This window comes from Rhinolophus sinicus, chromosome 15 (assembly GCF_057876585.1).
Source record: "Rhinolophus sinicus isolate RSI-liver-muscle chromosome 15, RSI-T2T, whole genome shotgun sequence".
Classification (NCBI taxonomy): domain Eukaryota; kingdom Metazoa; phylum Chordata; class Mammalia; order Chiroptera; family Rhinolophidae; genus Rhinolophus; species Rhinolophus sinicus.
The window spans coordinates 73556249-73578228 of record NC_142515.1 but is presented as its reverse complement, the minus strand read 5'-3'; the positions used below and the strand labels follow the sequence as shown (position 1 = coordinate 73578228).

At 59.3% G+C, this 21980-nt stretch overlaps 3 protein-coding genes across 13 annotated transcripts in view; 1 reads left to right on the top strand and 2 right to left on the bottom strand.

Annotated features, from left to right (window-relative positions):
* Window positions 1-67: 67 nt before the first annotated feature.
* SF3A2 (splicing factor 3a subunit 2) lies at window positions 68-8307 on the bottom strand. 3 transcript variants are annotated; one of them, XM_088792214.1, is made up of 10 exons: window positions 8156-8285; window positions 7610-7659; window positions 5283-5446; window positions 4052-4123; window positions 3341-3387; window positions 2791-2900; window positions 1788-1837; window positions 1569-1709; window positions 1045-1113; window positions 68-931 (listed from the first exon to the last, which is right to left on the bottom strand). In XM_088792214.1, exons 3-10 carry the CDS (start codon window positions 5406-5408, stop codon window positions 194-196), a joined length of 1353 nt encoding a protein of 450 aa, XP_088648340.1. In that variant the 5' UTR covers window positions 5409-5446; window positions 7610-7659; window positions 8156-8285; the 3' UTR covers window positions 68-193. The 3 variants fall into 3 exon arrangements, with proteins under 3 accessions (XP_088648340.1, XP_019599526.1, XP_019599527.1); XM_019743967.3 differs by lacking the exon at window positions 7610-7659 and having other exon boundaries at window positions 8156-8307; XM_019743968.2 differs by lacking the exon at window positions 7610-7659 and having other exon boundaries at window positions 8147-8289.
* A 150-nt stretch (window positions 8308-8457) lies between these two features.
* PLEKHJ1 (pleckstrin homology domain containing J1) lies at window positions 8458-10919 on the top strand. 3 transcript variants are annotated; one of them, XM_019743993.3, is made up of 6 exons: window positions 8458-8931; window positions 9023-9090; window positions 9179-9245; window positions 10090-10180; window positions 10257-10320; window positions 10396-10919. In XM_019743993.3, exons 1-6 carry the CDS (start codon window positions 8838-8840, stop codon window positions 10459-10461), a joined length of 450 nt encoding a protein of 149 aa, XP_019599552.2. In that variant the 5' UTR covers window positions 8458-8837; the 3' UTR covers window positions 10462-10919. The 3 variants fall into 3 exon arrangements, with proteins under 3 accessions (XP_019599552.2, XP_074193603.1, XP_074193604.1); XM_074337502.2 differs by lacking the exons at window positions 10090-10180; window positions 10257-10320; XM_074337503.2 differs by lacking the exons at window positions 9023-9090; window positions 9179-9245; window positions 10090-10180; window positions 10257-10320.
* Window positions 10920-11523: 604 nt separating this feature from the next.
* DOT1L (DOT1 like histone lysine methyltransferase) overlaps window positions 11524-21980 on the bottom strand; it is a 54273-nt gene continuing 43816 nt past the window's right edge. For 5 of the 7 annotated variants that reach the window (XM_088792209.1, XM_088792211.1, XM_088792212.1 and 2 more), the window contains 5 exons: window positions 20574-21154; window positions 20177-20382; window positions 18608-18672; window positions 17113-18051; window positions 11524-16366 (listed from right to left, as the gene is read on the bottom strand). In XM_088792209.1, coding sequence (XP_088648335.1) covers window positions 15780-16366; window positions 17113-18051; window positions 18608-18672; window positions 20177-20382; window positions 20574-21154 — 2378 coding nt within the window. In that variant the 3' untranslated portion in view covers window positions 11524-15779. The remainder of the gene's footprint in view (window positions 16367-17112; window positions 18052-18607; window positions 18673-20176; window positions 20383-20573; window positions 21155-21980) is intronic. The other 2 variants (XM_074337497.2, XM_074337499.2) reach the window with 2 other exon arrangements.

Sequence of the window (21980 nt, the reverse complement as noted above, 5' to 3'; positions counted from 1 at the left end):
TAGGAGAGTGGTGCCACTATGCCCGTCAGCCCCCCAGCCCACCCACCACCACAGCAGTGCATCCAGGTGCCAGGGAGGCTGTTTAATGAGATCTGGGCACACAGCATAGCTCTATACAGAAACATCAAACTTCGCTCTGGGAGAAAATATAGGAAAACAGAAATGCAGACTTGCAGAGTCAGGGTGCGGCTATTCAGTTGGCTGGGGGAGGGGGTGGAATGTTCCCAGGGCCCTCTGAGGGCAGTGGGGGCCTCAGCATCGGGGGCATGGGAGCTGAGGGATGGACCCCAGGATTGGAGGGGTGAACTCCTGGAGGCTGGGGGTGGACCCCAGGAGCTGGAGGATGAACCCCAGGAGGGGGTGGGTGGACACCAGGAGGCTGAGGGTGGATCCCTGGAGCTGGGGGGTGGACCCCAGGAGCTGGTGGGTGCACCCCTGGTGCCTGGGGGTGAACTGCAGGAGCCGGTGGGTGCACGCCTGGCGCCTGCGGGTGGACTCCAGCAGATGGAGGAGGGTGGACCCCTGGGGCTGGAGGATGGACACCTGGAGCTGGAGGGTGGACCCCAGGAGCAGGAGGATGGACTCCAGATGTTGGTGGGTGGACCACTGGTGTTGGGGGATGGACCCCAGGAGCAGGGGGATGGACCCCAGATGTTGGTGGGTGGACCACTGGTGCTGGCGGGTGAACCCCGGGAGCTGGTGGGGGCAGCTGGGGAGGGCCCGGGGGCCCTGAGGGCGCAGGCCCACTGGGTGGCATGGGGGGCAGAGGCAGGCCTCCTGGCGGGGGCGGGGGCAAAGACTCAGGCAATGGCGGCCGTGGGGGCAAACCATTCATCAGTGGGGGCGGTGGCCGCTTCACCCCAGGAGGCCCGGCAGGGAGACTCGGTGGGGCCGGAGGCTTCTCCATCTTGAAGTGAAACTGGAGAAAGAACTGGAGAGGAAGGGAAGACTGAGTAGTGCTCTTCGGGGCTTTGGCTAGGGGGACAGGACTGCCAAGGCAGTGGCTGGAAGGTCCTGGAACTGCCTAGACCTGGAGCAACTTACCTGCTTGGTTTCCCTGTTCCAGTGAGTCCAAAACTTGCCCTCGGCCTTGTCAATCTCCCTGCTCGGCACCTGCGTGGGGAGGTTGGGTGGGTGGGTGGGGGTATGTGGGGGGGTGGAGATGGGCCTTTAAGAAACCCTCCAGGGCCCAGGTTCAGGCAGAGACTGCCCCTCAGCCCTGGAGATGGCCCAGGGGACCAGGCCCTGAGAAGGGCTAGAGCTCAATTTCTTGGGGCAGCAGGTATGGCTTACATTCTGGTTCTGCTGCCTAGCGACCCCACCGCCCCAGGGAAGTCACGGTTAATGCTGTTTTTCACTGTTGTCTGCCCGGGCACACGATGTGGTCACAGAATCCCTGACCAGCCTGGCATAGAGGCTTGTCATTGCTGGACATGCAGGGGGGGTCCACTCTTGGCAGGCACTACCTTGGGACGCTGATTCCCACCCCACAGGCAAGGCCCTACCAGAAGGAGCACCTCTGGAGTGGGCTGCACTAAGGGACAGGCATGGGGACCAGCACACGCTACCTTGAAGGCAATGGTCTCATAGGGCTCGGCGGCCATCAGCAGGTACTGCCACCGCCGGTCAGGGGGCTCGATCCTCTGCTCGTAGGCTGACATGAAGCGGTGGCGAGGCATGATGCCCTCGGCGATCTCAGGGTAGTCGATCTGTGGGGACACGGCCAAGTGGCAGCACAGCCTTCCGGAGCCCCTCCCATCATGACCGGACCCCAGGACTCATCTCACCTGGAAGAGGAGGCTCTGCTGCCCCATCTCTGTGTCCCTTTGCTTGGTCACTGCAACACACGAGGGTCTCAGGTCCAGGCCGGCTGGTTGCCCCCCCCCCCCCAGAAACTAAGGACCCATTAAATGGAGGGAGGGACACTAGGGGAAGTCACCTGGAGGTCGCGGGTTGCAGTGGGAGAACGGGCTATGTTACCCTCACCCAAGGCCTGGGACCGCACTGAGCAGGAGTTGAGGACCAGGCACTGGGGGCGGGGGACTAGTGAGGGCCTGCACCCCTGCCTCCCAGGGAGGGTGCCCTTGGCAGCAGAGCTCCTGGGACTTCCAAGTCATTCTCCGCACAGCTCCAGAGCATCTCACACTCTTCTTTAAACTCTCCAACATCTCCCCGTCACACTCAGGACAGAGACCAGACAGCCTATTGTGGCCAAGAGGCCTCTGGTGGCTGACCACCTGGATCCTGACACTCCCGCCCTCACTCAGCAAGGTGGCCTGCCCCAGGGCCTTTGCACGCTACGTCCTGTTTACAAAGCCAGTCACCCACAGGACGCCCCCACCTTGTTAGAACACAGTCCCTTGGGTTCCAAGTGGGTCACGGGGCCTGCTTTCCGACCCAGGTAACCCAGAGCCTTCCTCTCTGCCAGGTCCTACTGAGGAAGCTGCTGCGAACAGACCCTCTCTCGCCCACTCCACTTCCGGTCTAGGTTAAGAGGAGCCACGCTCCAAGCTCCCAGGGGAGAGACACAGCAGGCTTGCTGTCCCTCCCACCCTTCACTCATCTTCCCAGGAATGTGAAGAATTATGAGCTCCCACGACACTAAGACGTGCACAAGGGATGCTGTACTCAGCAGTTGTGTTTGGGAAAGTTCACGTCAGGAAGGTGGGACAGATCCCAGGTGGGTGGGCGAGTGAAGACCAGTGAACAGCAGTGTCTGTGTGGCTCAGGGACAGGGTCACTCCCACTGGTGCCAGCTGTGGCGCCCCCCACATCCCCCAACAGACTTACCTTTGTAGCCTGGGCGGCCAATCTTCACAAACTTCTTCACCTCCACCTTGACCTTCTCTGGCGCCGGCTGGGCTGGGGCCTCTTTGGCCTCCTTGGCAGCTCGCCGGGCCCTGCAGGCGGGATGCACATGGCACTGTGGTCCCTACACACACACGCTGCCAAGGCCACAGGCCCCAGTGCCAGGAGCTACCCTGCCCCCTCACTGACCTTGGAGTGCCTCTGCCAGGTGAGGGGGCTGGGTGGGGATGGGACAGACAAGAGCACCTTTCTCTTCCTAACACATTTCCCACTTCCTACTGAGGCGCCTCCGGAGAATCCCACCCGTCTTCTCTCCACAGAACCCTCACTCTTGCCAAGTGAGAGGTGCATCCCCTTGGTCCTCTCACATCCAGGCAATTGTACCTCCCACCCCCCCACCCCTGGCAAGGCTCAGTGTTCCGACTGCAGGCCAGGCTGGCCCCAGACCACCTCTGCGCTGTCGTCTGGTGTGGCTCACAGATGCTAGGGAAGTGTCAGCTCCTGACCCTGGGCGTGGGGGTGATGTACTCACAAGTTGGTCTGGTGCTTTTTCCCCTGGGTGTGCGCGAGGTAGCTCCCCTGGAGTGGGAACACAGGGACACAATTAAGGACAAAGTGAGCAGGATGGACTTGGCATCCTGTCCGCCTGCTGGGAGCAGGGCCCCAGTGTCCACAGTGCAGAAGGGAGAGACTCTGACATTCAAGGCTATTCAATAGTGCACTGTCCATGGTTGTAAATAAATTCTAAAACAAAGCAAATGTACAACATGGGAAAGGACAAACGGAGCCTGCTCATTACTGCACAGTGAGCACTTGTCAGACTATCGTATGGATGACCTAACGGTCATTAAAGGAAATGAACAGGAACCACGCCATGAGACCTCAAACCCCAATGTAGAATGTTCCGGAAGTGCCCCGTGCTCACAGACGCACACCTGTGTGGCAATGGCACCAACGGTGTTAAAGGAAAACGTGCAAGCAAGAAATCCACAGCAGTGGTGACTTCCGGGGCCCGGAGTGCCAGTCAGAGGCTGGGTACAAAGGGGCGTGGCCTTCACGTGGAGTGACCAGCGGGCCCCAGTCAGAGCCCCTCTGCCACCGGCAGCATTCTGAACGATGGCAGCATTCTGAACCACGACGAGTCAGGTTAATAAGAGCCCTGAGGATGGGGGAGCAGCGCACCCTGCCGGCGGGGCCTGGGGAGAGGATGTGGGCCGCACAGGGAGTAGTGCTGAGAACTCACCTCGTTGTTGTGCAGTGTCAGGCACAGCTTGCATTCGTAAGAGCCCAGGTGGTTCTTCATGAAGTAAGGATCCTGGGGACGGAGGCACAGCCCGTTAAGACTGTGGGAGACGGCGCCCTGCGGCCCCACAGCCGTCTGCCTGGGACGGAGGGCTAGGAGAAGCCTGGGGCTGTCCCGGCAGGGGACTCCCAGGGCAGCACTGCAGGACCACCTGGGGCCCTGTGGAGATGGGGACCACTTGGCAGGGCTGGGGTTGACACTGCTGGTCCCTGGCCCCCACTCTAGCAGTGGGCATCTCCAGGGAATCCCTGGCCACATATTTGTGGCAGTTTGGGGTCTAGAAGGAGGCAGAGCCCAAACAGCACTGCTGGTCATCCAGCTCCTCGGCCTGGTTCTGGCAGCAAACCCTGCCAGCCTTCCAAGTGTCCCAGCACAAGCTGGATAAGTAAGCGGGTTAAGGGAAAGACCATGGAGACCCATGTCTCTGCAAGTGCTGTGGGCTGGACAGCTTACTGGCCATAAACCAAGGCAGCGGGGGCAGGCATGGAGCAGACTGGCAGGGTCCAAACCCTAACTCCACTGGCCAGTGGCTGTGTCATCTTTGACAATGATGACCCCTCCCTCCACATGACTGTTTCCTCACCTGCAAAATGGGGACAGTAACAGAACAGGCATGGGCCCCACACACCTCAGAGGGTTTCAAAGTCTAAGGGAGCCATATACTGACTGCTGGGCTCTCACCTGGGCCACTCAACATCTGTGGTTATCACACTGGATGTGCTCCTGGCATCGAGTGGGTAAGGGCAGGAATGCTGCTCAGGAGCCTGTGGTGCCCAGGATGGCCCTCAGCAGTGCCGGGGGAGACCTGCTCTACCAACAGCTCTGTGCAGCTGAACAAACATGCTGCCCTTCACTGCCCGTGGCTGGAATGGTACCAACCTACATGATGCCGTCATGGCCCTCACCACTGCTTCTCCACGCCGCTGGGTAATTAAACAAAACAAAACCCCTTACACAGAGGAAACCCCCTCAAACATGGGGTCACTGACAGCAGGCGGTCTTGGGTGGGCAGTGGAGACTTGCTGCTCTAGGTTAAGTTCCCTCGTTTACAGGTGAGGAACCCGAGGCCCAGAGAGCTGGGTGGTTGCTCAAGGGTAGAGGCGTGACATCTGGACCATGACTCCCCGGGGAGAAAGGAGGTTATGGGGAGCCCCCTCCAGCCCTACCTCACCTTGTTGATGTCAATGGTCTCCAGAGCCAGCTGCCGGAGACGCTCCCTGCGGTCCCGGTTGCTCTCCGAAGAGGAGGCCACCCCTCCACTCCCGGTCTTGCCCCCGGGGCGATGCTGGAAGTCCATGGTGAGGGCTTTGGGGTTTTACTGGACCGGGGAGAAACCTGGAGAGCAAAGGGGAGAGGCAGTGAGCTTGCAGAACCTGGTGGCTGTCACTGGGGCCTCCCCGGGACTGGTAGACAGGCAGGCAAGGAGACCATGCCCCTCACATTTGTCTCTCACCCCGGACTCCTGCCGCAGCACCCCCCTCCCCGCCCCATCCCGGCATCCCTCCATCCTAAATGGCCAGAATAAGCTCCTATGTTGCCAGTGGCTGGCTGGGGTTGGGAAAAGCTCGTCCAGACAATCTGATTGACTTAGGGAAATCTAAACCCATGTAAATACTCAACCGCTCACCAATCAGGGCAAAACCAGTAACCACTGGAAACCAAAACTGCTGGTTACTCCAAGACCATTGCTCATGTGTTGTCCCTCCTCCCCTAGCAGTACTCCCACCCCGAGTGAACTGAGAGCTCACAGCCTGGGGTGAAGGTCTTTGCACAGGTATCTGGGCTCCTGGGCAGATCAGTTTGATTCTAAGAACTGGAATGAGGGGCCTCTGGGCTGAGAGCCAGGCACAGAGAGGCTGTGGGTGAGGGCCAGATTGAAGAGGGGATTTCATCAAAAGCTGCCCAGTGACCAGCAGGCAATCTGCCCTTTCCTACACCATGTCCAAAGGCAGGTGGCCCAGGTCAGAGGCCCCCAGCTTAGGGAGGACTTCAGGAGACTTTTCTGGGGAAGGAGCGCCAGGGAAAGCATTCTCAGACACTAACAGTTGGGGTCCCTCATGCCCCAAATAAAATACCAGCTCCCTGCCAGGCCGACTGAGCAGTGAGACCCATCAGATGAGAAGCATAGACAGCTCTCACACACAGAGGTGGCAACTTCACGTAACAGACACAAAAAATCCCTATTCAGCTGAGGAAAAAAAATAAACCTGATGGAAACCTCAATAGATGGTGACAACATCTTGCCAAGGGTTAGCACAGTGAATTAAAACCGCAATGAACCCTGGGAAAGACAGGGTGATCCAAACAAAAAATTGAATATGAGAGCTCGGAGGTAAGAGTCAAATAAATATCTCATAAGGAAAACAACAGAAAAATGAAAACATATGAGGCAGTGGAAGAACCTTGATGAAATTCCAGAGTGAAAACAGACAGAAACACAGAGAATATTATCAAAGAAATATTATCAAAGAGCTAACACAAAAGCATTACCAAAAAACTGAAAGAAAATGCCCCAGGACTGACAGGACCTATTCCTTCCAATAGAAGCAAAAAGACTCTCAATAAATGGATCATGAAACTTCACACCAATGAGAAACATCTTCCATTTGCACAGACAGAATATCAGAAGCAAGAGGTTAGAAAGCAGAATGGGGCCAGAACTCTCAGAACTGAGCATGTAAGAGAAGCAATACTCCCACAGTTTTCAATGTAGATTTTTAACCCAGAGTTTCCATTTTATGCCCCAACTGTGAGTGTAAGTAAATAAAGCCATTTTCAGGACTCAAAATCAATCAATCAATCCATCAATCAATTTCTTCAAAAGCTACCCTGCAATTGATGGGCTCACACAAGGAAGAGGAGATAGTTAGACTGGAAACAAGCCAACCCGGGAGAGCACTGACAGAAAGTTCTAGGACAACTGCTTCTCTGTAAGGTGAGCAACCAGAACAAAGTGAAGCAGAAGTATGTCAGCATTTGGGAGAGATGTTTCTATGGGGGAAATTTTTTTTAAAAAAGGACCAATTCGTTTAAACCTGTGGAAAAATACAGTCTATCACCATTTGAGGTGGATGGAACTTTGAGGAAAAATTAACAGGAGGAAAAGAAAGTCAGGGTAACAGAAAAAATGAAAACATTAATTAGTTCGGGGTGGGGGTTGGGGGAGAACAGTACAGGAAAAACCGCACAGATGAACTTGTAACTTGCCTTAGCGACGAAGAATACTTTCAGTCTCAGAAAACAGAACTAATAATTTGACTAAAGCTTGTGATATGTAAACGCATCCAGGGTAGGAGGCTGAAGTGGGAGTGGGTGGGAGGCAGAAATACGCCCTCATCAATCACGTAAGAAGTTAGCAGGTCGCGTCTAACACCAGCACATCCAGAAAGAATGATGTTTACAAAGATAAAGACGGCTTTAAAAAACTGAGCAGAGGCGGCCTCCGGGGCAGAGGACCGAGCACGGATGAATGGCAGCTTTTGATGAACATACTATTACCTCCTTAAACCTGGCAGACAGTTTATTATCGGGAGCTCCTCTCGCACGTTCTGCAAGGCCAATGGATAAAAGAAAGAAGCTGACCGGGCATCGCAGTCTGAATGGTGGAAAAGTCATTTAACCTCGGGGCTTCGCCGGCGAAATGCAGCCAGCTAACTGGCTCCGGTGGCCTTCGGCACGGCGGTGGGCACTCTACTCCCAGGACCTTATGTATTATTTATTTGGCCTGGAACTGGTGATCACTGTTACCCCCATTCCAGTTACAGAAACTGAGGCTCAGAGAAACCGAGTGACTCCCGTACCACAGAGCCTGTCAACTAACGGATACAAATTAATGCTCAGAGGGGTCCTCGGTTACACGGAAGGCGCCATGTGAGCTGCTACCCCGACCCAATCCCAACGGGTCTTTGGAGAATCCCAAGCGAGCGGAGGGCTCCGGGGACCCAGAGGCCCGTCATTCTCCGGGGAGGGGGCGACGCGGCGGCCCGCCCTCAGCCTGCGCCCCCGTCGCAGGCGCCGCAGGCGCCCCTCGCTCACGTCTGCTACCTCCTAGGGAACTCCGGGCTCCGGGGCCGCCGCTCTCGCTCCGCTTTACACCTGCACCGGATGCAGCGGTCCCGTTGCCTTTTCAGCCTCCACTACCGCCACGACTTCGTCCTGCGTACGTGCGCCGCGGGCTACGAATGCACTTCCGGGGCAAACGGGGCGGGGCCTCCCATGTGCGCATGTCCGGCCCACCCAGTAGCGCGAACGAGAAGCTCTGTAGGTGTGAGGACCTACAGAGGGCAGGCCGGAAGCTGAAGTGCGCATGCCCAACGGGCTCTCCATGGCCTCTCGGTCGGTTGTACTCGCTAAAGCCAGTTCTCGCGGGAAGGAGGGCAGCGACTTGTCCCCAGACTTTCCGCCTATTCTTGTCCATTTCAGTTAAGGGCGCCACGGGTCGTAGGGGTGTTTTATTTTTTCTATCCTGGGCCTAACACTGCATGATACATATAACAGTCTGTCTTTGACTTTCCCGTGGACCCCACGAGGGCTCCCCTCGGTCTCTGCAGCCCCCGGGACACCAGCTCCCTTCGCCGGTGATTGACAGGATGGGCAGGCCTGGGGCGCGCCGGCGCAGTAGCTCTGGGAGAACTTCCGGGACGTGCCCTGGGACGTTTTTGGCGTGAGCGGGGACGACGGCCGGTAGGGCGCGGCCGGTACTCTACGTTCTCGGCCTCGGGGCGCCATGCGCTACAACGAGAAGGAGCTGCAGGCGCTGTCTAGGCAGCCGGCCGAGCTGGCGGCCGAACTGGGCATGCGGGGTCCCAAGAAGGGCAGCGGTGAGCAGGCCAGGGGCCGGGGGTCGGGGCGGGCGGGCAGCGGCGGGTTGGGCGGCCGCCGAGCCCTCGCGAGCCCGCCCTGTGTCCGCAGTGGTGAAGCGGCGACTGGTGAAGCTGGTGGTTAATTTTCTCTTCTACTTCCGGACGGATGAGGCAGAGGTAGGGCGGCGGGGAGGCGGGTCCCGGGCTGGGGGCTGGGGTCCTGGGGTCCTCGGGTGACCCGCCCATGCGCCCCGTCTGCCCCCAGCCCGTTGGAGCCCTGCTGCTGGAGCACTGCAGAATCACCCAGGAAGAGCCCAGCGGCTTCTCCATCAGTGAGTGCGGGGGGTGGGGCTATGCCGGTCATGACCCCCAACTCCGCCCTGCCCCTCCCCGCCCCAGGAACAGAGTTTGCTGTCGGGGTTAGGGCTGGGCTCCTTCCCTGTGATGCAGGCTGCGCGCATCCGTCCCAGCCACTCCCTAGCTGCCACCGCAAGGCCGCGAGGACTTTATCTTCTCTTGGGGAGCATTGCCCTCGGGTCAATGCTTGCTGTTTTTACCCATTTTCAGTGCCGGGCTTTGTGCAGGGGACCCCGGAGGATTCTTCTGGGTCTCTTTGAGAGGATGGAGTTTTCAGGGAAGGCCGGAACTTTAGTTTCCTGGGGCTGCCACAGACTGGGGGGCTTCAACAGCAGAAACTTAACTTCTCTCACTGCTGGAGGGCAGAAGTTCAGGTTGCGCTGTCGGTAGGACTGGTTAATTCTGAGGATGATTTGTCCCAGGCTCTCCCAGTTTCTGGAGGCTGTTGGCAGCCTCTGGCATTCCTTGGCTTGTTGAAGCATCACTCTCCTCTCTGCGTCCGTCGTCCCCCTGGCCTTTTCCCTGTGTGTCTGTCAATTCCCCCTTTTTGTAAGGACACCAGTCCTATTGGATTAGGAGTCCACCACACTCCAGTGTGGCCTCACGTTAATTACATCTGCAGTGACCCTGCTCCCAGATTCTGGGAGCTAGGCCTTGAAGTTACCCTTTTGGGGGACACAGTTCAACCCACAGCTGGTGGGAAGCGACGAGCCCGGGCTGGAGGAGGGGGCAGTTGTGGACAGTGGCAGCAGACAGGCGAAACCTGTGGTTGGTGGGGGTGGGAGTGAGCAGGGACACACGGGGCCCCTCCCTCTGCAGGCTTCATCGAGGATCCGGAGAGGAAGTACCACTTTGAGTGCCGTAGCGAGGAGCAGTGTCAGGAGTGGATGGGGGCTCTTCGTCGAGCCAGGTGGGGCATGGGCGGCCCGGGGGCCTGGGGTGGAGGTAGAGCCAGCCCTGTGAACACAGGCCACTTTCTCCCCCAGCTACGAGTTCATGCGCCGGAGCCTCATCTTCTATAGGAATGAGATCCAGAAGATGACCGGCAAGGTGGGCATGGGGCACACGGCTTAGGACGGGGGTGGCTTGGGGGCTGGGGCTCATGTTATGCTGTCCACCCCACAGGACCCCCTGGAGCAGTTCGGCATATCGGAGGAGGCCCGGTTCCAGCTGAGTGGCTTGAAGGCATGAGTCCACGATCAGGCTCCTCAGCTTTACTCACCAGTTTTGAGAGGAGCCCCCCCACCCTCCCTGGGATCTGGGTCTCCTCAAGCCTGGATTTACGGAGTGAGGTGTTTTGGCTTCAAGACTTCAAAGGCCCCAGGCTGCTGAGAGTGGGCAGGGGCTGTGCCTCAGGACCCGCCAGACTGGTCCAGCACCTCTGGGTGCCACATGCTGCTGCTGGGGAGCGGTTGTGCCTGGCCCCTCAGGCACATCCCTCCAGGGCCTGGTGAGGGAGGCCCGAAGCTCCTGCTCTGTGCAGGCTGACTGTATAAAGCTGGACGATGCTGTGAAGGGATCAGGGCTGTGAACTGTCCTGCTGAGGACGAGGGCCAGGCCCTGGCTGGAGGCCGCTGGGCAGAGCTGGGAGCTTTCGCCCTTGGGCCCGTGTACTTATTCTGTTCAAATAAAGGTACCTCTTTTTTCCACATGGGTTGGTGGTGCAGTGAATGCAGAGAGGAACATGGATCCTCCACAGGTTGGTGGTCCCAGGCCGTTGGAGCTGGCCCCTGAAGGAAGTAAGGCTCCTGGGGGACAGGTCCTTTCCAGGCCTGAGATTTAAGTGCCTGGGAAGAAGGGGCTGGGCTGCCCAAATAGAGGGGAGGAGACCCAGAACCCCAGAGCCTGGAAAATCAGGGAGGCTGGCCCCTGGGGCCTCTGGTGCTCACAGGTACTAAGGTAGGATGGAGGCGGGGGTGTGATGGGATCCTCAGGTGGCCCGTGATCCCACCCCTCGTCACAGGCCTTCCCCTTGGGTGCATGTGGGACCTTGGAAAGGGTTCTGCCCGTGTCCAAGTCCCAGTCGGTTGGTTTTAGTTCATCAAAAGGGCTGTCCTTGGGGTGCTGGACCTCGTCAGGTGTAAGCCCTGCAGGGGCTGGGCCTCCCTCAGGTGGGCACTTGCAGTCTGCTAGTCACAGCGGTTGCTTTCAGGAGCCCGTGGGGCCTGTTGGGAGTGACCGTCCTCTGTACTTGGGCCCTCAAGGCTAAGGTCTCACTGTGTGGTAACCAGGAAGAAATGCCAGCAGACCAAGTTCAAGTGAAAACAAGTCTTTTATTACAGTCTAGAGATGGAAATCAGAGTGCAGTGGGATTCCCGTCGGGAAAGAAGGCCACACCAGCACCCCCATCTGAAACAGTCTACCAGAACCACAAAGCAGGCAGGGCCCCATCTGAGTTAATAGTCAAGGTTGAGACTGAATGGGAATGATGGCAGGGGTGGCGGGTGGTGGTAAAAGGACAAGAAAACAGTCTCCTACTGCAGATGGCGTGGATAAATAAAGGGGTGAGTGGGTCTTAAATAAATCACGAGTCATAGCTGGAAGGGAAGGCTGGCTCCTCCTGACTGGGAGGGTCGTCCGACTTAGGTTTCCTGAGCAAAGCGCCCTCGCAGCCCTGGGCTTCCCTGAAGTTGCCCACAGTCACAGCAGCACCGAGTCTCTGCACAGAGACCAGACCCTGCTCCCCACAGGGCCATGCGGCCTCCCCTCCCTGGCAGCCAATAGTGGCTGATCGATCTCCTGGTCAGGAGGGCCTGGGGGCTGAGCGCGGGCACAGAAAGGAGACCCCCAGTGCTAACTGCTGTGGGGCAGATATGGCATGTCAGTATGAAGTCCACATGAGGACCTCAGGCTGGAAAAGAAGCACTGTTGAGAACGGTTGCTTAGTTCCAGACTAGGGACTCGCCACGTGCTGTGACTTTGCTACTGTCAGCCTTGCAGCTTTTTAGGGGGCCCTGTGCTCCTGACAAGGGAGTGGGGGGATATGGGGTTTGGGGTGAGCACAGCACCTTCGTGCACTGACCGGCAGGGAAGGGAGCCAGGGCAGCAGTTACAGGGCAGCCGGTTCCAAGAACCTGACCAAGCACCATCTTCAGCCTGGATTTGCTCTGGGCCAGGCACCACCCCAGGGCACACAGGAGGCAGGGCTCTCCCAGGCCCCCGCCCCCCCCTGCCCTCCACCCCCCTCCTCCCATCTGCCAAGGCCTGCCTTGCCCCCAGGGATCAGGAGGCAGGGGCCTGGCGGAAGCCCCTGCTGGCCAGGCTGGGGAAGGCGGAGCTCAGGCCTTTTCTCCAGGAACAGGTCAAATCCCTTTGCACAGCCCCACCTTTAGAAAAAGGACTTCTTTGTTCCTTGGGGGGGTGCCACCTCCTGGGGTCAAGCACCTGAGGCCAAAGCTCTGACTGCACCTGCTCAGCCCTTTCTGGAGCTCACACAATGGGGTCCTGAGGGCTTCTGGACTTGCCCTTTCAGGGACTCCGCAGACAACACAGGGTCCAGAACTAGTCACAGACAGCTGCGCTAGAGGGACCTGAGAACCCTACTAGCAGCCTCTGGAAGCATCGGCAACAGCTCTCCTGCCTTCCTGCGAAGCCCACCTCTGCCCTGCCAGCCCACCCCGGGGAACTGGTTCCCAAGCACCATGGAGGCTACTCCAGTGGGGGCAGGTGTCACCCCAGCTGCGGGGTTGGAGGGCCAATGGAGACATGGAGCAGTGGCACAGGCTGAGCAGAGGGACAAGGGTTGCTTGGCCCTGGGCCAACGCCACTTGTGTGCACTTGAATAAATAAAAAGGTTTCCCCCCTCACTTTTCTTTCTCCCTTTTAAGTTTACTGTGCATTATACGATCTAAAAATAAACAAAGTCAAGTCTATGAAATTTATAAATTTTCATCACATCTCTATAAAATACTGTCACTCGTCAGTGTGACTCTCTTCTGTACAGACACACCAGGCACCCACGGCTGACCTGCCACATGCCCCGGCCGGCGGCCACACGCCTTGCTGGGCTGCGTGAGCCCGAGTCCAAGACAGCACGTACAAAGTAAAGCACTTGTTTCCCAGCAGCTCCGTGACACACGCGACGACAGGTACCAGACCCCCCTACAAGCACCATTCACAGCAGCCTCCTCCTGCAGCATCAGGGAGCCCACCGCTCGCCCGCGTCTCACACCACACACCAAAGGAGCTGTCCCAGGATCCAGGGCTGACAGTCTGGCCGGGAGTGTTCACAGTGATGGGGGAGAGGGGCTTTTCTGAGGGACATCAGAAACTGAGTGAACCACCCTTGACCTGAAGACAGGTGTGCCTTTGGTACGGGAGAGCGCAGGATGACGGGGAGGGCGCAGCAAGGACTGGTTTTGGCGTTGGTCAACCTCGAGTCAGCACCAAGAGAACGTGGAGGCGGCGAGGCCTGGCGGTGAGATAGCACCGGGCCGGCTGTCGGGGTCTCCGCGGGCGGCCAGTCTGTCGGGTCCAGGTCTTTATATAGATCCTCTCATATATAGTATTTACATTTCTCAATAGGTTGCCTTTATGACTTCGGTGGAATAAAATAAGTCAAAATTGTTTATACTTTTTAAAAAACGATAAATACTTTATCTAAAACTATCAACAGTATACGCTGGAGCCAGGCCCAGCATCTCCTGCATATCTGTGCAGCGTGGACTCACGGCACAGCCTCGTCCTCGGTCTGTCCCGCTGTCCGGTGGTTGGCTGCCGTTCCTGTGGCCCACCTGTCCTCGCACAGGTGTCGCCGTTGAGGTAGAAATCCTAGTTACCTGCAGAGACCGGCACGGGAGGAAAGGCAGCACAGCGTTAGTGTTTCACTCAGAGCAGCCCACATGTCCCCAGACCGGGGAAGCAAAGCCTACAGATGGACAGATGGGTGGACAGAATGTGGTTGTCGCAGACACTCTCATGCCATTCCCCTGGCCCAGTCAGAGGTGGGAGGTCACAGTCCCAAGGCCCGCATGGGGCTCTGGGTCCTGGCCTCCCCCACTCCCTGGCAATCTTGGAACCCGAGACCCTCTCTGGTCACCACCAGCTAGGCACTGCTCAGGGGGTCCTGTGAGCAGCCCCCCACTGACAGGTGTGCATATCCCGGAGTGAGGTGTCGCCATCCAGCCCAGGGAGACCTCTTATGCTGGGCGGATAGAAGGTAGGTGTCCACTGCGGGCCAGACTGGGTTGGGGGCCCGATGCCCAAATGCTTCCGCGTGCACAGCCCTGACCTCTTCCAGCCAGTCCTGGCCACCGTGCCCTTCTCTGATGGCGTGAGGCCTCTGTGAGCCACTGCCAACCTACCTTCCAGGCTTTTCCAATGGGACCAAGGCACAGCCCATCCCCAGACCCATGCCCTGACTGGGAGGTCGTCAGACTCCTGCGGCCTCACGTCTACTTCCACTTAAACACATGCAAAGGGCTGAGGATGGCAGACAGACCTGACGCCTAGCCTGCAGTGCCCAGTCAGTGCCCGGCTTCTGTTCCTCAAGCACTCGCCCATAGCGGTAGACTTGCCCAAGAAGGCCCTTTCCCCAGGGGATGCCAGGTGGCACCCAGCAGTGGCTGGATCAGCTGTCCCAGGGCCCAGCTCCCTACCGCCCTCACAGCGGAGCAGTGGACTAGGGCCCTCCCGAAGGCCTCACGGCCACATTCCTCATCCCATTCCCAAAGGCGGGCCCTTCCTACACTGCTGTCCACTGACTCCACACTGACACTCAAATTGCACGGGTCCAGTTCCCTGGAGGCCGGAGGAGCACCGCCCACCTGCCAGGCAGCCCTTCCTGTTGCCCAACAGCCCCCAGGGCATGTGGGTGGGGGCCTGCCAGCAGGGACCTCTAGCCAAGGAGCATAACACACAACTGTCTTCTAAAGGCCCATCAAGTACCACGGGCCTTAAATGCACCCAACGTGTGGTTAAGTAAACAGGCTGAGAGAGGCACAACAGTGGACAGACAGCAAGGTGGGCTTCTGAGCTGCCCCATGGCCCCACTGGGGCTGCCCCGGTCCCTGACCACCAGAGACCAACAGCTGGAGAGCGGCGGCAACACTGAGCTGGGGCCCACAGCCGGACGCCCGCACTTCCTCCTGGTCCCCTCCCTGCAAGACTGAATGCAGCTTCCAGCCTGCAGGCCCGTGGGGCCTTCCTGATGTGCTGCGCCCCTGGGCAGGAGTGCTACTGGGACCTAGTGTGAAGGTCCAGGTGGGCGGCAAGGGCCAGTCACACCCCTCCTAGCTCTGTGCTGGCACTCAGGCAGCCCTCAGCGGCCTATGGGCACGGCCGCCACAGTCTCCCTTCCCACCCTGCGCTTATGTTTCCTTTGCACTTCTCAGAACCCCAAGTCTCCACCCTTCAGCCAAGGCAAAGCAGCCTCGGTCCCCAGGCCTCTGCGCAGTCCTGTGGGCCCATCTATTCTCTGCGAAAGGAAGGACAGTTGAGTTTCTCATATGGGCCACCTGGTTGGCTCTAGCCTTACCTTACATAACAGAACTGCTAGCTAAGCAAGGTCTTTATCGCGGCTTAACCCCCGCAAGGCGCGCGGCACAAGGAGGCGGCATGCCAAGGGAAACCCACACAGCGGATGGCCCCGTGGAGCTGGCCTGTGGGATCACAGGAGCAGCCTGGGCCAGGGTCAGCCCAGGCAGGGGCTGGTGGTGCACCGTGAAGGAGGGGCGGGAGGCCTTGTGCGGGAGGGAGGCGAGCTTGATGGACAGAGAGGCGTTAGCAGGAGGCAGAGAGGCGGCAGAGGAGGCGGGTAAGAAAGCTTGGTTAGCAGGGAGGGGCGCCAGGTTCTGCAGGAGCGCGGGCTCAGAGTTAGCGGGGAGCAGCGCGGGAACGGGAGGCAAGGCGGCGTTAGGAGGAGGGGGCGCGTGGAGGGTGGGTGGCCCCGCAGGGGGCCGGCCCAGGGGCGGAGCAGGCGGGGGTAGGGGCAGCCTCGGCTCCATGGAGGGCGGGGCCTGAAAGGAAGAGGCGGGGGTGCTGGCCACCGCCTGCAGCGGGGTTAAGCTCAGCGTGGCGCTGCGACACGCAGCCCCGCTGCCGAAACTGGCTCCAAACGGATGAGCGGAGGCGGAAGGCACCGCGTGGTTAAAGACACCTGCAAACAGGAGAGAAAAACTCAGCTTCAACAGGTGGCATTCTCCAGGCAAGCGATGCGACACACGCAAAAGGGACAGCAGTCGCAGCTCCGCGTGCACGCAGGTGCAGGGGCAAAGCAGTAGGCAGGGTGCAGGTGGCCAGGTGAAACTTGCCTGCAGGACGGCCACAACCCCTCAGGCAGGCCGCACGGTGTCCCAGCTGTGAGCATCTCCCTTGCCTGTGCCCAGCAAGGGGCCTGCAGCAGTGGTCTGAGACCACAGAGGGCCCAGTTCGAGGCCCCACTCCACCCTACACGGAGCCCTCTTGCGGCAGGCACTGTGGCCACTCTTCCTAGTGCCAGCCCCCAAAGCCGCCCAAAGCCCATGGGCTGTGTGTCAGGTCTGATGGTGACTTTCCCGGGCAGGCAGGAAAGCTCTAGTCTCGGTGCCAGCTCTCCTGAAGGTATGAGATGCTGTCATAACCAGAGCCTGCCAGGCCGACTCACGCGCAAGTGCTCTGCCCATGTGACAGTCACATCTGCATTTTATGAAAAGGAACGAGGTGGTGGGTGCAAAGTGGGCACAAGAGGACACGCAGGCATAGCCTCTCGACCCTTAGGGGGCTCTGGAAGGGAACCTGTAAAGCAGTAGTGATTAAACCCAGTGGTCCAAGAGGCCGCGATGATGGCTTGCGGCTTGGCGTCTCGGACCCCCGAGCAGGTCTCGCGGAACCCTAGGCAGCCGAGAAAGATGTGCTCCTGCCTACCTCCAACTGCGCCGCCTGCCACCCCGGAGGAAAAGCTGCCCATGGCGTGTGAGTTGGTCAGTCTGGTCGCAGCAGACGAGACGTGCACCAGGCCGGCGGCGGCCGGCACAGAGCTGAACAGAGACTGCAGCACGGATGAGCCCAGGTTGGCCTGCAGGGACACGGGGCCCAGGGAGAACTGCGGGCCGGGGGCGAAGGTGCCCAGGAAGGGCCGGTGTGTCTGGGCAGAGGGGGCCACGCTGCCCGCCGAAGATGCTGCCGTGGCAAGGCCCGGGCCACTGAGGAGGCCCCCGGGGGGCACGGTGGCGGCGGAAATGAAGAGGTTGTGGCCATTCTTGAAGTCAGGCTCGCGGTCCCGGCCCTTGCCCGCCTTGATATGTGCCAGCGAGGCCTTGTCCGTGGGTGTGCAAGAGGGCAGGCCCAGGTCTGCCTCCCTGCTCTTGCCCCCCTCGCCCTTCGGGCCTCCCAGTCCATCCAGCTGCCTCTTGTTCACAAAGGTGCTGGGCTCTGTGCCGCCCTCCTTGCCCCGCGGGGCGGGAAAGCTCAAAGGGGTGCCCAGGCTGGCCGTCTCGGGGGCCTTGTGGGAGAGAGAAGCACCATCATTGAAGCTGTGTAAACTGAGGTCAGTGGCCAGGCCCCCACTGAAGGCGAAGCCGTTGGGAGGGTTGCTGCTTGGGCTCAGCCCACCGGCCCCTGACAGGGCACCGGGAAAGCTCTTCCTGGGGTGGGCAGCCAGCTTGGTGTCGGCCGAGCCGGGCTCCTCCAGGGCAGGCCGGAAAGCAAATAGGGAGTTCTGGCTCAGAGCAGAGCTGGCCTGCAATGGGGTGTCAGTGGCCTTGGCCAGGCCGAGGTCGGAGATAGGCGAGAAGGTGGCCTTCCACTTGCTGCTGTTGACAGGCTCGCTGGCGGGCATTGACTTTCTTCCCACCAGGCCACCACCTGACAAGGAAATGCAGGGGCTGAGGCCTGGATGCCTCCGAGGGGCCGAGTGGGGCAGGAGCTGTGGTGTGGGCTCTGTGAGGGGGTCCAGGAGGGAGCTGCATGGGCTCAGACCACCATGGCTCAGATGCCCTTCCAGCCAGAGAAGAGCACTTAGGTCCACGTGGGCCTGTCCTGGGAGGTCGTGCTGGCCCTGCATGTGGTGAGGGTGGGACTGCAAGAGAAGGCGAGGACAGACGCAGCTGTGTGGCGGGCCAGCACAGAAATCAGGCTCTGGCCCATCTAACCAGGAAGGAAACAGACTCGTTGCCCCCGCAACCGAGGACATGGAGCCCTGCAGCACTGAGCCTGTCCTGTCCTGGGGACGGCCCTTCTGACAGCGCTGTCTGCCCAGGGGAGGTGGCCAGGCGGTACCCAACGTCCCCCAGAGGCAATTCTAGAAGCCTGGTGTGGTCCCCTCATAGGTCGGCAGTGGGTTGAGCCTGGGCGTCACTGCTATCCGGGGGCTGTGTCATTTAGCACCGGGGGGTCAAGCGATGGGAGCACTGTTACTCACCATTTTCCAAGGTTTTCGGAGGAGATTTACTTTCCAAGGAGATCGTGGCAATTTTTCTCTCAATTCTATCGAGAAAAAAAACGGATGGTGACTGTTTGAAATCCACGTGATGCGGAGAGTGGCACGTGTGCACCGAGCTGCCCAGGAGGCCGGGCAGACCCTGGCGCCCCTCACACCTGTGCGCAGCCCCAGCGCTAGCACAAAGCTACCTCTGGTGGGAGACAGGGCTGAAGGCTCAGCCACTGCAGAAGAGACAGGACCTCCATCTCCACATATACAGAGACACACTGTCCCTACGGGCCGACTCCGCTCACTTCTCTCACGCTATTGAAGACCACGTGTGCCTGCTGTGGTGCACATGACACACAGCATGCAGGACGCTGCAGTGGCCGGGATTTGTAGCAGCACGATTATAAGTAGTGTGCGTTGTATCAGTGCTGTGCAGTCCGTCCCAAAGGACACTATGACCGCCAGGCATAGGAGAGCTTCTGAAAGAATTCGGAAATTGCTAAGTTGGATGTGCCCAACACAAGTGGAGAGCATCCACGTGCAAGTTCTAAAATGCAATGTGCGTATGTGGATGAGGAACAGAAAGAAATAACGTTGACAAGACACCGCAAGCGTAGGCAACAAAAGACAACACAAAAGAATGGGACTTCATGAAAATGTGACACTTCTGTGCTTCAAAGGACACCAGCAAGAGAGTGAATAGACAGCCCAGAGGGGAGGAAACATTCACACGCCGTATGTCTGTACGGGGTCACGGATCTAGAAACACATAAAGCACTCTCATAACTCAATAGCAGCAAAGGACACCCAAGGACAGAGGGGACCAAGGACCTGAGCTGACACAGATGACACGTGAAGTGACACTCAACACCACTGGTGGTCAGGGAGATGGAAGCCAGGACCACGACACTTCACTCCGCTCCACACCCACAAGAGCAGCTGTTACACTACAGGACAGAAGCAGGCCCGCGACATGGGGAGGAGCCGCAGGAGCGCGGCTGGTGGGGACGTGCAGCAAGTGGCCACCGTGGAACACAGGGAGGCAGCTCCTCACAAAGTTAAACACAGACCCAGCAACTCCACCACTCAGGATGAGGGAAACAGAGACAAACATGTCTGTGAGTGCACAGCAGCACGGTCCACAGTAGCTAAAACTGGAAGCAACCCGCGTGTCCGTGGATGGATGACACAGAAACACAACGTGGTCCATCCACACGACAGAATATTACTCAGTCTTAGAAAGGAAAAACACTGACACCTGCTACAGAGTGGACGGACCCTGAGAACATTATGCTCAGTGACATCAGCCAGTCACAGATGGACAAACACTGTGTGATCACACTCCCAGGAAGCCCCCAGAGGAGTCAGATTCACAGACAGAAAGCAGAAGGTAGGGGCCAGGGGCTGGGGCAGGGCGAGGGGAGGGATTGTTAAGGACCCCTGCATCCACCCACAGTCGGCAAGGGGAAGCTGCCTGCCCTCGGGGGTCACGCCTGACCACGAGGACCTGTCCGTCAGAGCCCTGCCGTGCCCACTGCCCAGCCCAGCCCAGCCCCTCACCTGGCACTGCCCGGCTCGTCCTCAGAGCCCGGCTCCTCATCCGAGGTCAGTGGGGAATAGTGGGCTCCGTTGGTCTGGTTGAGGGGCTTCTCTTTCTTGAGCACGGGTGGCTGGTCGTTGTCCTGGTAAGGGACAGGAGAGCTCTTCAGGGAGCTCTCGGGGGATGAGATGGCCGTGATTTCCAAAGGCTGGTTGATGTTGTTGACCTGAGAGAGCAGCACAGATAGCACAACCCTGTCAACAGCCACACACACCAACCCCACGGGCTGTGCTTAGGTCCCTGCTGCCCAGAGCCTTCTGGTGGGCTGAGCCCCGGGAACCGGGAAGCCCGCCCCCTGCTCTCTGCTGCGTGTGGGCCGGCCTGGAGGGAAGGCTGCCCCTTCCTGGCCTTACTTACCATGGAGTTGAGGTTGAGCGGGGATCCTGAAGACTGCGTGAAGAGGCTGGCGACGGACGGCAGCGCCCGACGCTTAGGGGACACGCCCGAGCTCAGGCTGGGGGTCCCTGCCGACGCCCGCTTCCTCCTGCCCCGCTTACGGCTGTCCTGCCCGTGACTCTGGCTGCTGTCCCCGCGGGTGCCCGGGGGCAGAGGGCTATGCTTGTTGGAAGGCGACTGTTTGGTGCTGCTGGTGCCGGCCGAGATGCTGAAGATGGCCCTCCGCTTGGCCTCGCTCTCTGGATCTGAGAAGCCAGCCTCGGAGGGAAGGTCCCCTTTGCTGGCATCAGGGAGCGGGCCCTGGGCGGTGCCCAGCCGGGGACTGGCGCACAGCTGGTGGGCAGGTGAGGCCGGGCCAGAGTTCCGGGGCTGTGCCAGCAGTGGGGGATGCTGTGGGGTCGAGCTGCGGGATCCCATGGTGGCGAAGAGGCTCCCCGAGCTAGAGGACTCGTCAAAGGCGGGGGGCTCGGCTCCAGGAGCAAGCGGGACCGGGCTGCCTGCCAGGGCCCCGCTGATGGCCACTGAACCGGTGTAGGAGAAGCCTGTCAAGAAGAACACTGTTTCTCAGGGGAGCGAGTCCCAGGAGAGGATGCTCAGACTGGCTGAAGATGGCGCTACCTGGGGTGGAACTGGTGAGGACGCTCAGGCCCTGAGAACCACCCTCCATGTTGTGGTTGCCACCAGAGATGGCACAGAGGGACAAGGCAGGTGCCCTTGGGCTGGCATGACAGTGCCCAGGTGCGGGGAGCTCCTTCCCATGTTTGGGTGTGGCACCATCGGAAGCCCTGGAGCCGGTCCCCAACTCCCCACCCCAACCCCTCTCTAGGGGGCCTCCCCAGACGCTCAAAAACCTGGGTGGTGTCCAACTGATAATTTGTCTCTTGCCCAGAACTTGGTTATGTCGCCTGCTGCAAAGCTGTGCCCCAGTGTTGGAGTAGTGGGGCACCAGGAGACCAGGGAAGGACCTAGTCTCAGTACTGGCTTGTGCAAGTCACTCTTTATGCCTAGGAAAATAATTTCCAAATAGGCCATGTGCTCACGCAGGTGGGCAAACTGCAGCCCGGCCTGTATTGGAACAGGCCCACCACCTGCCCACGGGCTGTCATATCAGAGCTGAGCAGCTGTGACAGAGACCCACTCGGCTGCAGAGCCATAGTGCCCCTGGCCCCGTGTCAACACATACATGTGCCAAGAATTGGCGCTCTCTGAAAACCAGAACCAGCCAGAAATGGAGCAGTCCAGGCGCCCACAGTGGTTTGACAAGGACAGCCACCATGCCACCCAGTCAGCCACATAGGCTGGAATACAGCCAGACCGAGCACGTCCACATCCGGATGCCAGCCACAGGTTCAAGCAATGCTGTGCTGC